A 16018-nucleotide genomic window follows, 5' to 3' on the forward strand; every position below is an offset into this window, starting at 1 on the left:
TTAAGACTATGCCAGATATATAGAGACAACATATGAAAAATACACACTACAGTTAGGACCGCGTGCACTACATGCGAAAGGAGAGGAAGACATTGGAAAGCCCGAGACACGTAAACGTGGTGGAAAGCAACAACAACAACAAAAGCAACAACAATAAAACAAAACAAGGAAAAATAATAATAACGTAACAGAAGAAGTGAGGTTACGTTGAAAGTGTTTTTTCCTCAAAATAGTTCAACACAAAAAGTGAAACCATTTGTTGCCACTTGATGCACGAATCGTCGATGCCCAGTGGACGTAAAGCGAAATCCAAATCAAAGTCGGACTCCGAAATACAATCGGAATCCTCTTTCACTTCGATAGACAGCAGCAGGAGGAGGATCGTTATCGGATCAGCAACATCAACGATTAATCAGCACAAGCAGCAAAGTTGAAGGAAAAAGCAAATTTAATGAACGGGAACGAAAGGCAAAACAATTGCAAAATAGCCGCTAAAGTCAACAAATTGGCGCTGCCAGCCGCACAATCAGCCATAGACACAACATAGGCAAAACGTCTGAGCTGAACAGAGAACAACACACTTCGCAGAAACCAATCCAACCAACAACACGAAAGTGAGCGAGATAGCAAAGATTTCCCCCCCTAAGTCCAACTCTCAACTCAAACTTCTTCCCGACAGTCGCAAGCCAAAAAAAAAACAGTCCGGCAATAAAAAAAAGCACCTTAGACACACATCAACATTCTCTCTCTCTCAAGGCGAATCAATAATATTACCAAAAAACCAAACAAATTGAAAACTATAAATAAAAAACAGAAGAAAGCGAGCAATTGAAAAACAGCTGCAAAATGGCGACCGTCAATGTGAATCGCAGCGTTACGGACATCTTCTATCGCTACAAGATGCCGCGTCTGCAGGCCAAGGTTGAGGGCAAGGGCAATGGCATCAAGACCGTCCTGGTCAACATGGCCGAGGTGGCGCGTGCTATCGGCCGCCCGGCGACCTATCCGACCAAGTACTTTGGTTGCGAATTGGGTGCTCAGACGCAGTTCGATCACAAGGTAAGCAAAGAAGCACCAAAGAGTTGCAAAATGTATCAAAAATTGTACTATCGACAGTTTAGCAATAGAACTTACTATCGATAGTATAGCCAAAGAACGTACTATCGATAGTTTCAATCCTTCGACGATAGTCTTGACTTATCTAAGGTAAGCAACTCGATCATAAGGTATGCAAAAAACCTGTAAGGAGTTGAAAAATTGTAGCAAAAATCCTATTACTGATAGTTAAGCATAAGAACATACCATCGATAGTTTCAATCGCTTGACTTGTCGATCACTTTACTCACCTTAACCTCGTCTCTCCTCTCCGCACACAGAATGAACGCTTCATTGTGAATGGCTCGCATGATGTGAACAAGCTGCAGGATCTGCTCGATGGCTTCATACGCAAATTTGTGCTGTGCCCCGAATGCGATAATCCGGAAACCAACTTGACTGTCTCGGCCAAGAACCAAACCATTTCGCAATCGTGCAAGGCTTGCGGTTTCCATGGCCTGCTCAAGGTTAATCATAAGGTGAACACGTACATTGTGAAGAATCCACCATCGTTGAATCCGGCTGCCCAGGGCTCCTCTCTCACCGAGGGCAAACGTTCGAAGAAGCAAAAGCAAAAGAATGAGAACTCCGATGGCTCCATGTCCAACAATTCGATGGCCAACAATTCGGGTGGTGAATCCGATGGCGGCAATGGCACCAATCATGCCAGTCAAACCGAGGCCGAGATTAGCGCTGCTATACCCGAGAAGAGCATTGCCGAGGACGATGATGATGGCGGCTGGAGTGTCGATGTATCCAAGGTGCGTTACAAGTTCTTGATGAGTTCTTGAGTTTTTAATGTAACATTGATATGTTTAACATTTGAGTAACTTAACAGCTGTTGAATGCGAGTTCTGACAATGTTAACAGCATGATGTTAAACTTTTGTTGTAACAGTCGCCATGTTAACAGCATTATAAAGTTCTGTTTACAATTCGCGATGTAAATATTTGGAGAAGGAGCTGTAGAAAAAACAATTGAGCCACTGATATTGTTAACATATGTTTAACTTAACTTATGTTTAATGATCGAAATGTTAAATGAATGATGTTACATTTCTGTTTAACATTCCCCAAGAGTTGTACAAGAACAACTTGAGCAACAAAATATATAAATTTAAAATGTTAGACCCGTTTTCACTCATCACAATCATTTTCACATCTTACAGGAAGCGATTCGAGCACGCTTACAGGATCTAACCGATGGCGCCAAGGGCATGACAATTTCCGATGATTACGACAAGACGGAAAAGGAGCGCATCGACATCTTCTACGAGCTGGTGAAGAACAAGCGCGACAAGAAGCAACTGGACGATGTGCCCACGCACAAGGAGCTGCTGATCGAGGCCGAGCGCCTGGACATTGTGAACAAGGCGCCCCTTGTGCTCGCCGAGCTGCTCTTCACCGAGAACATCATCAACGATGTGCGCAAGAATCGCATTCTCCTGTTGCGCTTCACCCACAACAATCCGAAGGGACAACGCTATCTGATTGGCGGCATTGAGCAGACCGTCGAGTTGCATGCGGCCACATTGATGAGCAAGGTGGCTGGCATCTTTAAGGTGTTCTACGATCTCGATATACTCGAGGAGAAGGTCATACTGGAGTGGGCGCAAAAGGTGAGCAAGCGTCATGTGTCGAAGAAGATTGCCACGGAGATCCATGAGAAGGTGCAACCGTTTGTGCAGTGGCTAAAGGATGCCGAAGAGGAGGATTCGTCGTCGGATGATGACGATGATGCGGGCAATGATTCGGATGTGGAGATCGAGTACGATGATCGGGCACGTGTCGAGTCATTGAAGGTGGTTGCCGCTGTCAGTGCTGTGGCTGCGGCCAATAAGAAGAATGCTCTCGATGATGAGGATGGCGAGGAGATCGATATTGATGAGATTTAAGATCAGCAGTTGCAATTCATCAGTCTATGGATCAGGGGTAGGGGACAGTAGCACCTAAACGACCGAAGAGAAGAGAAGCGAGTGTAATTTTTGTGTCTTTGTGTGTCGTCTTTTACCCCGGCGATCAATCCATCCCTTTCAACCTTCAACACAGCAACTGGATGGCGCTCCGTAACTTTGATGAATCGCTCGGCACGATGTTTCGATTGTAATTTCATTGCATTCTTCTTTACTACTACACTATATTGCATCCAATTTGTAACGACAGTGACACACACTCACACATCAATTTGAAATTAAATGCACATATTCCTATATGGCGCTGAGTTAAAACTTCAACTTCAACAACTATAAAACACAACATCAATGTTTTTTAATCAAATCTTCGGCTTTCAATTGTAGTGTATTTCTTTTTAGTCAATATATTTTTTTTTTCGTATCTCTCCCCTCCAAAAAAACACAATTTTTTTTTTTTTTACATGTTTTAAATGTTTAATTAATTTTAAGTGCAGTACTTAAGCGAAAATGCAGAAAAAATGATAAATTAATTTTTCCACCATTTCAATTCGATTCTATCAAATATGTCAAATATTGAATATACTTAAAAACAATAAATTGCAATTAATAAAAAAAACCGACAGCAGCAGCAAAAGAAAAGATATTCAGAATTCAGCTAAAAACAATTTTTACATACATTTATTAAATATATACTACACATACAAATATAATGAACATTAATAACTTTAACCAAAATATGCCTAAATACAACAATTATATATACGACTAGCTGCATTTTTAACTAAAATCACAGCAAAAACAACAAACAAATATGGCGTGGGAGAAACTTTTCCCCCCTAAACTCCATTGATAATCAATTTTCTTATTCTAAGTTATTATTTAATGATAAACAAACAATCCCTACTTTTTTTGTGCAAATCCAAAATGCTATTTTCATGAAATCTAATAAATAGAGACTTATAAAATGTAAAAAAAACAACAGTTGTTATTAGTAATCTCGAAAGAGGAATTATTTCTGAAAGGTTTGGGGAGAACCGACTGTCCCTAAGAGGGTCGGGGCTTACGGGTATAAATTGGAAGCCAATCTCAAAAGTCGCACAGCCCTGAAACGTCACGAAGACCGTTTAGACACTGCGATTCAAGGTATTTCAGCTGGAGTCGGGATAACCATAGACATATAAGTATACAGTGTTTCCTTATCTCCAGACTGACTTTCCCTGAACTGATCACTATTTGTAATGCCCAGCTTTTTTACAGTGATTACTTAAAATGCCGAGCATCAGTTTGCACTCTTTCCTTAAAAGCTGCATGACGTACTTGGTTAAGTTAGTGCATCAGCCTTTCAGCTTTACATGAGATGGTAGAGCACCAGCTCACGTCTCGAAGCCTAGAGCGTACTTCAATTACTCTGATAAGAAGGGGTAGGACTCGATAACAGCAACATGCATAATGTTCCAGTATCCCTGAGATATGGTTATCGGAACATTATGCATGTTGTTGTTATTTGGTATTACCTCCTCTTTCGCAAGGGTATTTAGCATCTCATTGCCATCGATGCCCTTCTGGAATCCAATAATTACGCCTGACCACAGGGAAATTTAACGACTCTATTGCTCTTCTGTCCTCCAAGACAACCTTGTACTAGTCCACATCAGAGTGCAATTATATCCGATAACCTTGACAAAAATTTCATTCCATAAAAATATATTGCTTACAACATTATTTTACATACATACTTGTATATTTGTGATATGTTTTTCTTATGAAAAATCTACTGCATATAGAGCCCCCCATGATAACTTTGACAACCTTCTTGTACATGAAAAGTTATTGATTACAATTGTACTCTACGTATATATTTGTTTTAATAGTAATTTATTTTTAAAACACGATGAGATGATTTTGTTGTTTCTTATGAAAAGTCTACTGAATATAGATGCCATTTCTTGTGTTGGTAATCGTCGTTATCTTAAATCTTGAGTGAAGTGTGTTCTACAACGTTATCTTGGTACAAGAAATTTCGATCTAACTACGGAACGTTTACAAACAGCGTTAACATGCAAAACAAAATTTAAAATGCCACGAAGCAGTGGACGAAGAAGGAGGATCATTCAACAGTTGTCTGACTCGTTGGGTGGCAATATCCTAGCATCTCCCGTCACAATAGCGGGTTGCACTGGCGTTGTCGCTATGTTGATGGGCAAATTGAGAGCCTTCAGGAGACAACCGAAATCAATGACACGTCCCTTGTACTGGAAGGGTAACTTGGGGCACAGCTCAAAGGCGTAATTGATGGGCGGCATATCGCAGCCCTTGAAGCACGAGACATCGATAAAGTTCATCAGATCACAGACCTCAATGTCATCGCAATCGTTGCGATTCAGAACCGACAAAATGTTATCGATCAGTTCCAACGTGAATGGCATACGAAAACCTCGCAGCGTCGATCGCACCTGTGACTCGGGCATAAATGGTTTGTTCGTGGGATTAATGTGATGGAAATGCTCCATCAGCTCCTCTCGACCGTTCCACAGCGAACGTTTGATCTCCAGATGAGCGGCAGCTCGAACTTTATCCCGCGAACAAGCATTCGGTGGCGCCTGTTCACCGGAAAAGTGCCGGCAAATTGTGATAATCTCGTGATCACTGATCGTTGTACCCATGAGTGCGACCAGAGCACCCTTGAGACTCTCGAAGGATATGAAGATGGCACGCTGTTCCAACTTCTGGTCGAGATCAGTGCATTCGGGCACACAGCTGGACACAAAGTCCGACATCCGCGTCTCGAGCACCTTGCGCACTTTCTCCAGTATCAGATCGATGTTGGTGTGTGCAAACTGATCGGGATGATGTTCCATGTACATGAGCGTAAACTCATCGGCCGATACCAGATGAAAGATGAAATCCTTGATGGACATGGTGCCGCCAATATAGAAATTACATGGCCGATAATACAACGGCTGCTTGCACGAGAATTTCTCCTGGCCGGGTATTAAAACGCGAGTGCGCTTCATGAACTCACCGCCAAGGAAACCCGAATTGCGGACCGCCACCTCCTGCACCTGCATGGTGTCATCGCTAAGGAAATAGCTGATGACAAAGATGCGTTCGCAATTCTCGCGTATGGTGGACAACATTTTGGCCCCAAAGCGCAGCACATAACGATCGAATTTGATGAATTTCCTAAAGTCCGTTTTGGGACGTTTTATCACAATCGACATGCAATTGCCGGCGGAATCTTCGTAGCTGCCCCAGCCATTGTAGGGCGGTAACATGCGACCCGATTTGTCGTACGGCGCACAAACGTCCGATCTCGTTGGCTGTGGCAATGGCGTAAACTGCTCGATGCCATAGTGATCGCGATAGTATTGCCGCGTAAATGGATCCATGTCCGTGATGACCACAGCACGTCCGTAGATATTGAGTACGCTGCCTATTTGCAGATCCCGCTGACTGTAATATAGTATCTCCTTGTTGCCCAAATTGAGGGGATCGACACAGTAGCGCACATTGCGCGACGATCCAAGCACATTCAAGAGCGTCACCGGCGTCTGTTGACCCGGCAGAAACATGCCATCGAATTCCTAGCGTGAAACGTAAAGGAAAAGGTAATTTACTCTCTTATCGAAAGAAAGGAAGGGATAATATGGCCCACTCACCCGCTGCAAACGTCCACGCTTGAGGAACGTGCTAGGCCCATCCCGACCGGAGTTACGTATGTGAGCCTCCTTCACCTCGATGGTATCATCGGCGAGGTAGTAGCAAATCTCCAGCTTGCGCACATCACCCATGTCAGTGCGATCATCCCAGTAGGCCTGGAATTTCAATATTTGACGGTCGTACTTCAGGAACTGCGCAAACGGATGACGTTTCTCGGGTGGTGCACTGGCCCTTGCCTGTCCCCGCTTGCGTACAGCTTCTGCAGGATCGCTAAAGAAGAAGCAACGCAGGATTAATCACAGGGATAAATATAAGAAGTAAGAGAGCTGGAGTTTAACAGTAATTAACATTACAAGTTATGATAAAGCTATTCAAATGTTAGACCAAAAAGCTGTTAGATCAAATACATTGATGCTGATCAGTAATTGGAATGGGAGAAAGGTATTAAAGCTGTTAGATCAAAAGCTTTGATGCTGATCGACGATGGAGATGATGGAGATTCATAAAGGACAAGAGGTATAATTACACTTACATGGCCGGTGACACTGGATCGGACACCACAATGCCGTGCTTGTTGAGGAATCTGCGCGTGAATTGATCACAATCGTAGATGTGATAGTTGCGATCAAATATCTGCACCGTCTTGTCCACATTCAGATCGACAATGGAGATAAATTCATTGTCACATGGCGGGGGCTTTGGCACCCGCTGGCGATGCAGCACACAACCCTGTACAATACCCGAATTTTCCACCTTGGGTTCGTGTATATCGAGCGTGCCATCCTCCAGATAGTAATAGATGTTCACGTTGCGCACCATATAGGGGGCATGGAAGTTCTCCTGCAGCGTTTGCTTGAAGTACGCCTTAAAGCTGAGCACCTTCTTGTCGTAGGCCAGCCACGGCGGCAGCCGTGGACCCGTCCGTGGCGGATATAGTGCCTGGGCTTGGGCCGGCGGACAGCTAATATCGACAACAACACCAGCTGGATCCACGGGCGTCGACTGTAGCCGATCGCTCAGCATGGGTATGCCTCGGAAATTGAGTAACGATTGCGATTTCGGATAGTACACTTTATTAACCTGCATTACACTTAGATTGGTAACTTTGCCTCTCAATGCAAATTTCGTGTGGTTTTACTTACATCGCGAAAGAGTGTGCCCGGCAAAAGGGGCATGCCTGGTATGCGCAACATCTTGAATAATTTAATTTATTTTATGTATATAAGCTGTATTATGCTTTTTTTACAATTGTGTATTATATTTTAAAAGTGACTACTAGTTCGTGCGACTTAACATACTAAGCCTGTGCTTAGAATTATTCCACATTTTGCTAAGCCTACGCTGTCGATGATTCAAAATGTCAACATTCGCGCGCTTGCATATTTATCGATTGTGTTGTTATCGCTATTGTGCTTAACAGTTGAGCAGCCAACAGCGTCGCTGTTAACAGCTAACATGCTGTTGTGCCAGCTGTGCGGACAATGTTATCGCATTAAGCGCATGCTCTCTCTCTCACGCTTGCTGCTCTCGCGGTCGTCTCGCGTGTTGTTGGCAAGTGTTTTTGTTTTTGCATCTGGTCAGTTTGAAGGGAAAGTGTAAAGCTTATTAACTAATACACAGTGCTCGCGCGATGGCAATTGAATTATTTAATTAAAACACATGAAACAGCAAGTGCACAAGTACACAATAATAGCAGTGTGTAATCGGTTTATTATTTAAATCACTTCATCAATTGCTTTGAAGCTCACACAACGTGGCGTGGTGAGAACGTTGAAAAAAAGAGTATGCGAATTTCGGTGTTGCGTCATTGTTGGTTAGTTTTCTTGCTTTCCTTTACATTATTTTGATTCGCAAAACGGTAAAAACGTGCGTTGTGAACGGTCGAATTTGTGCTGCACCTTTTGTTATTGTTGTTTAATTCAAAAAAGCTGAAATCAAACGAGATCCATTTAAATTTAAAAATATATAAATATTATACACTATATTAGTGGAAACTTTCGCGAATGCTATTTTTATAAACATTTGTGAAACAAAAGCAAAAAGCAAAAAAAAAAAACAACAATGAATTAAAAGGAATTGGTGAAATTGTTTACAACAAAAACACATTCATAATAGTGTATTGTAAATATTTATACAAACACAACACCATCAAGTGCCTATTTGGAAGCCAATGTCAAGTAAGTGGAATTGTTTATGCTCAAGAGACTTCACATGGCTACAAAACTGTTTCACCCCCCTCCCCCCCCCAGCTGCTCTCTTCACAGCTGAGCGAGAGCTGATGGAGAGAAGGGGAAAGCTTGTTGATGAAAGATGGTGTGAGAGGTGGGGAGGGGGGAGCACTTTTGACTCTTCCATCTTTCCATTGCGATGCTCTCATCATGTTTTTCTTTCGTAGTGTTTCTGTTATAAATCAATTAGTCTGGACATGCCCGTTAGCTAAATAATACTTATACACCACTTGAACATGACAATTGCTACACACATACATATGTACAAGCATATGTATTTGTATATGTGTGTGTGTATTTGTTTGCCACTCCCACACATTCTGCAATTAAAACAAATGGCAACGGAAATTAATGCAGAACAAGTGCTTTTCCAAAAGTTTTGCAAATTAATTCATTTTATTAGTTGGCCACCTGGAAACTTCAATATTATCAAACTATCGAAGATAAATGCAAACACAAAGCAGATTTAATTAAATCACTTTTAACTGTGGAAAATCTTGAGTATCCTGAGTATAGTATAAGTGTCAGCTCCTTTGTCAGCTGCTTTGTATAAGTAGTCTGGTAGTCTTATACTTTTCACACACATTGCTTGCGGTATAAGTTTCAGTTCTATTGCATTTGATCGTAGCTTGGCAGTCTTATAATATTGCAATGCGTGGTAGTTTGGGCTTAACTTGAAGTCTTATACGTTTCACATTTCTTGCGGCTTAAGTTCTTTCTAGTTCTATTGTATTTGATCGAAGCTCGCGGTCTTATACTTTTACGTTTCTTAGCAGCTTATGGGATCTTAGCTTTGAGTCTTATACTTTTCACATTGCCTGCGGTATAAGTTTTAGTTCAATTGTATTTGATCGTAGCTTGGCAGTCTTATACTTTTACGTTTCTTGACAGCTTAGGCTCTTAGATTTTCACTTTCTTATACTTTTTACATTCCCTGTGGTATAAGCTTCAATTCTATTACATTTGCTGACAGTCTTATACTTTTACGCTTAGGCTCTTAACTTCGAGTCTTATACTTTTCACATTTCCTGCGGTATAAGTTTCAGTTCCATTGCATTTGATCGTAACTTGGCAGTCTTATACTTTAATGCTTAGGCTTACGTTTCACATTCCTTGCCGTATAAGTGCCAGTCATTATTATTGTTGTTTGTTTATTTGTAGCGTATTTGCGAGTTAATTGTTTTTGTTGATTTTTGATATCGTTTTTATACGTTTTGCTGTGTTTACTGTAATTGCAGCATACGAGTATTTGCTAGTCGAGCAGAGCCCTTTTGCCTCATTGTTATTCTTTTGTCTGCACATTCAAAGTCAACATAGTTTTCTCAGGTTCGCGTAATCTATAGAATGCTTTATTTAGATTATACGTATATGGTTTATTGGAGGCCCAGCCAGGTAATTCTATATACTCTATGTATACACTCTTTGTGTCTGATAAATAACCGCTGCTGAGATATTTCCCACTAAATTGTGACCTTATAAACGCAAAACGCTTCACTGGCTTCATTTTTTATTTTCCATTTCATTTCTTTATAAAACCAAACAAAAAAGTCTTGCATCATTCAAGTGCTCATTATGATGAAATGTGTGTGTGTGTGTGTGTTCCACAAGTGGGGAACTCGTGATCTATTTTAGTAATTATATGGGACTATCTTTAGCTATATCTCAGCCATCCATCTATCGCTAAAGAGCACCACGATTTGCGTCAGACTCAATCAAACAATTGTTTTTCAACTTTTTTTAACTTTCAACTGTATGGGAAAAAGAAAAATAAAGGATGACACATCAATATGATATGAATCAAATCATCAAGACAATCTAGCTAAGCGATTGTAAATATATATATATATATATATATATATACAAGAACCATGGAACTTCGATATTTCTGCACGCAAAATTTTTAACGTAGCCAAAAAACTTCAAGTGGCCATAAATAGCCCCACATTATTATTATGGTCGTCACAATAAACCTTATCGGCCCCAAGAACAACAACGTCTATGCCATTTAAAACGTGTCCGAACAACTTGACGACGACTCAGATGCCGTTTCTTCGCCATCCGAGTCGCTCAGCTTCAGAAAATTTGAAGGGTATTCCACAAAAATCGAAGAGAACTTGATCCTCTATAAGATCTTTATTTGTGAGTTCGCCATACAGCTCGTAAATAATAAGTGCAAAATATAGTGGGGAGTTTTTGGGAATTCAAAGATCAGAGGTTATTTAGGATATTAAGATTAGATATGGTTATGGAATGGGTTATGTCTTATAACTGATAAATAAGTGTGTGTAGGGGAAATATTTATGCAATTCAATTGCAATTCTTGAAGATTACTTCATTTTTTTAAGTGTAAGTTTAGTATATAAAAATAAATAGATGAAGATTCTTGAAGATTATTTCTTTTCTTTAAGTGTAAGTTTAGTATATAAATAGATAACAGAAATAATGAAAATAATTTTAAAGTACAAACTCATTTTGGTATATTTGTGGTTTAACAGAACTTCTATTATTTCGATTGTAATGAAATTTTGAGGATAACACGATGAAAGACTTTTATTGAAGTGTGCTTTGAAATAAAGAGTACCGAAGTATTAGATTGTATAGTATCAATATTAATATTAGATTATATAGTACTAAATAATTTTGGTATATTTGTGCATTACCTTTCATATTCCGATTGTCATGAAATTTGGGAATAACAAGATGAAAAATGAAAAGTTCCCAAGTATTAGATTGTATTTGTTAACTCTTTAATCTTCCGATTGTAATGCAATTTTGAGGATGACGAGGCTTAAAACTTAAAAAAAATGATGGAAATTTTGAGGATATCAAGACTAAAGACTTTTGTTGAAGTGTGCTATGAAATGAAGAATTAGCAAGTATTAGATTGTATACTATACACGAATTTTGGTATATTTGTTTTTCCCTTTAAAAAATATTCCGATTGTAATGAAATTTTAAGGATAACAAGAAGAAAGACTTTTAAAATTGAAGAGTAACTTAGTAATAGATTATATAGAATTAATTAATTTTGGTATACTTGTGCTTTATCTTTTAAATAATAATCCGATTGTAATGAAATTTTAAGGATAACAAGAAGAAAGACTTTTACAAACGAAGAGTAATTAATTATTAGATTATATGGTATTAACTAATTTTGTCCAAGTATTAGATTATGCTACTTTAACAAAAATGGGGTGTGATTTTTCCTTCGTCTTCCTCTTGTTACATACGTGTTGTCTGCTTCGTTATGCCCGCTTTGGGGTTAGTGCATCAATGAAAATGTCTGCCAATAATGGTAGACGAGAAAAGCACACGGCCCCGCAATGAAAAGGCAAGTAAATCCACTCCAGCAGTCGGCACTCAACGATCTCTCAATCGCATCGAAAGGGGTTCACGATTGTTTTGCGATTTGTTGTCTATTTGCTTGATTGTTTGTCGTCGTCGTCGTCGTCGTCGTCGTCGTCGTCGTCGTCGTGACGTGGTTCATCAGCCTCGTTTGCAGTGTAATCGAATTGCGATTTGGCTATTTAAAAGCTACCCCACAATTAATTGCACCCGACAGTCCAGTTGGCAGTTTAGATCAGAGCGAAAGAGGTAGGAAGAGAGAGAGAGAGAGTAAAAACGCTTTATCTGCTAGCTGAGATTGCACATGTAGCTGATAACTAGAGTACGAGACACAATATCAATTATTATCATGCATCATATATCGTGACTTTTACAGCTTTGCCTGGCATCATAAAATCATCATAGAGGCAGCCTAATCATCAGTCAGCAGCGATGTCATCAACAGCCACCAACAGCAACAACACGGATCACAGCAAGCTGAGCGATGTGGGACTGATCGAGGTGCAGCTGGATAGCTTGGATTCCACGCACAATTTCGCCACCTCGAATGGCGGAACACCTCGGTCCAAAACGCAACCGGATCAAAAGAATGTCTTCAAATCGAAGGTGTTCATCATTGCAGTGAGTTTCTCCTCGGTCCTCATGATTGCCATGTGCATTGGCTTTCTCGTCCACTACGAATTCGCTGGCGATGTCAGCGACATGGAAACCGTTGCCTATTGGCACGTCAAACTCCCGGAACAGCAACAAGTTTGGTACGATCGGGGAATCGATGAACTGAGGCTCGCCTTAAATCGTGAACTCAATCGCCGACGGGCCAAGAATGTTGTCCTCTTTGTCGGCGATGGCATGGGACCCAACACAGTGACCGCAGCTCGCATCTATCGCTACAAGGAGGAAGGTTTGCTCAGCTGGGAGCGTTTCCCGCACATGGGACTCCTGAAGACGTATTGTGCCGACAAACAGGTCCCCGATAGCTTCTCCACAGCCACAGCGCTATTTGGCGGCGTCAAGGTTAACTATGAAACAGGCGGCGTCGATGCAAATGTTCCGCTTGCCAATTGTACCGCCTCGCTCAACGAGAAGAATCATGTCCAGACGATACTCAACTGGGCCCAAGTCGATGGCATGCGCACAGGATTCGTGACCACAACTCGTGTCACGCACGCAACGCCAGCCGCTTTGTACGCTCACGTCGCCGATCGTCGCTGGGAGAGCGAAGCGACAATGCCAGCGGAGGCCCTGCAACAGGGTTGCCTGGACATCGGCAGGCAGCTGGTGCAGCATGCAACAGGGCGACAGATCAATGTAAGTTTCTAGTGAGTAAAAACAAAGCTAGTATTTAGAGAACTTCTTGACTTTACAGTCGAAGGTTAAACCTTTTAGTCGCAAGTTAAACAACAGTGTTGTTACTTTTAATGCTATTGAAAGCTGACAGGTCTTCTTAAATTTTATTTAACAGCACTTGTAACATTGACTTCACAGTCGAATGTTATGACTTTTGGTCGTATGTTAATTAACAGTGCTGTTGAACTTTCGTCTTGCACCTTGCTAAATTGTTTGTTCAAATACTTCCACGTCTATTACAGAAATTCCCAAATTGCATTCAACAGAACTTGTAGCATTTGAATTTACAGTCGAATGTTAAGACTTTTGGTCTCATATTTATTAACAGTGCTGTTAAAGTTAGCTTGTGCCTTGCTAAATTGTTTGTTTTCAAATACTCCTACGTCTATTTTCCGATTGTAACTAAATTTTTAGAAAATCAAAAGCAAACATTCACAGATCATCGGAAATTGTAATTAACAGACCTTCTACAATTGACTTTACAGTCGTATGTTAATCCTATTAGTGGCATGTTATTTAACAGTGCCGTTACCCTTAACTGGCTATACTTCAAATACTTCTAAATGGTAATACTTATAATGTTACTAAAAGCAAACATTCACAGATCTTCGTAAATTGCATTTAACATAACCTATAACATTCACTTTACAGTCGTATGTTAGTTAGTTAACAGTTCTGCTAAACTTTCACCCTGTTTCTTGCTAAATTGTTTATTTTCAAATTTATAGAAAATGTTTGTGTCATCATCATTTAAGTGTACGCAAAAGCAACATTCACAAATTCCAATTCACAGAACTTGTAGCATAGACTTTACAGTCGTATGTTAAACCTGTTAGTCACATGTTAGTTAACAGTTCTGTTAACATTAGTTTGCACCTTGTTTCCGCATCTATTGACAGATTTTAACTAAATTTTTACTAACCGTCTGTCTTCGCAAGTCTTCGCAAATTGTAATTAACAGCACTTGTAACATTTTCTTTACAGTCGTATGTTAAACCTTTTAATCGCATGTTAAATAACAGTGCTGTTTAACTTGTCTGTTATCGTCACAATTTACAATCTCTCGACTGTTGACTCTGATCGAGAATCACTTCCCATCCATATTTAAAAGCTTTAATGCGTACTTTATTAACAACTCCCTCCACTCACTTACTTCGCAGGTCATTATGGGCGGCGGTCGTCAGATGCTTGTCTCGAATGTCACCGACTCGGCCAGCGATCCGTTGGACACCTGGGCAGGTCACTCGACCGATGGCCGTAATCTCATCAAGGACTGGACAGACTACAAAGCCGATCAAGGCGTCTCCCATGCTGTGGTCCAGAACAATGGCGAGCTGCGGCAATTGGATGCCCAGAATACGGACTATGTGTTGGGGATCTTTGCCAACGGTCATCTGAAGTACGATCATGAGCGAGATCAGAGCGATGCTGGGATGCCATCGCTGAGCAACATGACGATCAGAGCATTGGAGGTGTTGGGCAACAGTGACAAGGGATATTTGCTGGTGGTGGAGGCGGGAATGATCGATCAGGCGCATCATCGTGGCAATGCCCGCAAAGCACTGAGCGAGGTGATTGCCCTCAACGAAGCTGTTCAAGCGGTTCAAGCGTATCTCAAAAAGAAGTAAGTTAGCTGGCGATTGTTGTTATTATATTTCGATTACTTACTTACCTTAAACAGAGATCAGCTAGATGAGACGCTGCTGATTGTGACCGCTGATCATGCGCACAGTTTGACCATTAACGGGCATCCGGATCGGGGAGCAGATATTTTGGGCATGGCGGGCACATCGAAAACCGAGGGCACGCCGTATACGACGCTCACGTATGGCACCAGCTACGAGGGCTTCCAGGTGGATGCCGAGCGAATGCAGCGTAAAAATCCAGCGCTTACCGATACCACAGATTGGGAGTACACGCAACAGGCGGCGATCAACACCAATGAGAATCTTCATGGCGGCTCTGATGTGACGATACATGCTCGAGGTAAACTCCATTGATTAATTGCTTTCAATTGAATATTGAATTAATCTATTTACATTCTGCTTGCAGGTGCCATGTCGTATCTGTTTCATGGCGTGCACGAGCAAAGTTATGTGGCCCATGTCATTTCCTATGCCCTGCGCATTGGACGCTTCCGTGATAGCACAATTGCCGAATCCCTGGCAGAGCTGATGCCATTGTAGCTTTAAATCTCGCATAATGTTGCCTTGGATTTATATATATACCTTTTTCATCTTATTTACATATTGTGATAACTTAGTGGTTTTTTTTGTTTTCTAGTAATAAGCGCAAAATAAATAGCCAATGAGCGTTAGAGATATTTAAAAATAGCGCTCTTGTTGTTTGGCGTTGCCAACCAGTACACCGGGGCGTTGCCAGATATTGACATTGTTGAGCATTTGAAATTGCGAAAAAATGGATGTCTGTA

At 41.0% G+C, this 16018-nt stretch overlaps 3 protein-coding genes across 5 annotated transcripts; 2 read left to right on the forward strand and 1 right to left on the reverse strand.

The window, feature by feature from the left end:
* The first annotated feature begins 85 nt into the window (after positions 1 to 85).
* On the forward strand, positions 86 to 3623 carry LOC132795083 (eukaryotic translation initiation factor 5). Its single transcript, XM_060805524.1, has 4 exons — positions 86 to 614; positions 680 to 1059; positions 1377 to 1856; positions 2264 to 3623. The coding sequence occupies exons 2-4, from the start codon at positions 847 to 849 to the stop codon at positions 2987 to 2989; spliced, it is 1419 nt and encodes a 472-aa protein (XP_060661507.1). The 5' UTR covers positions 86 to 614; positions 680 to 846; the 3' UTR covers positions 2990 to 3623.
* Positions 3624 to 4841: 1218 nt separating this feature from the next.
* On the reverse strand, positions 4842 to 7969 carry LOC132795329 (EF-hand domain-containing family member C2). Its single transcript, XM_060805987.1, has 4 exons — positions 7810 to 7969; positions 7200 to 7747; positions 6667 to 6937; positions 4842 to 6591 (listed from the first exon to the last, which is right to left on the reverse strand). Exons 1-4 carry the CDS (start codon positions 7858 to 7860, stop codon positions 5119 to 5121), a joined length of 2343 nt encoding a protein of 780 aa, XP_060661970.1. The 5' UTR covers positions 7861 to 7969; the 3' UTR covers positions 4842 to 5118.
* A 319-nt stretch (positions 7970 to 8288) lies between these two features.
* Positions 8289 to 15868, forward strand: LOC132795331 (alkaline phosphatase). Of its 3 annotated transcripts, none has more exons than XM_060805992.1 (5): positions 8289 to 8844; positions 12617 to 13548; positions 14748 to 15211; positions 15269 to 15573; positions 15640 to 15868. In XM_060805992.1, the coding sequence occupies exons 2-5, from the start codon at positions 12673 to 12675 to the stop codon at positions 15771 to 15773; spliced, it is 1779 nt and encodes a 592-aa protein (XP_060661975.1). In that variant the 5' UTR covers positions 8289 to 8844; positions 12617 to 12672; the 3' UTR covers positions 15774 to 15868. The 3 variants fall into 3 exon arrangements, with proteins under 3 accessions (XP_060661975.1, XP_060661977.1, XP_060661976.1); XM_060805994.1 differs by lacking the exon at positions 8289 to 8844 and adding an exon at positions 10966 to 11034; XM_060805993.1 differs by lacking the exon at positions 8289 to 8844 and adding an exon at positions 12398 to 12489.
* Positions 15869 to 16018: the final 150 nt, after the last annotated feature.

The sequence above is a fragment of the Drosophila nasuta genome, chromosome X (genome assembly GCF_023558535.2).
Source record: "Drosophila nasuta strain 15112-1781.00 chromosome X, ASM2355853v1, whole genome shotgun sequence".
Classification (NCBI taxonomy): Eukaryota; Metazoa; Arthropoda; class Insecta; order Diptera; family Drosophilidae; genus Drosophila; species Drosophila nasuta.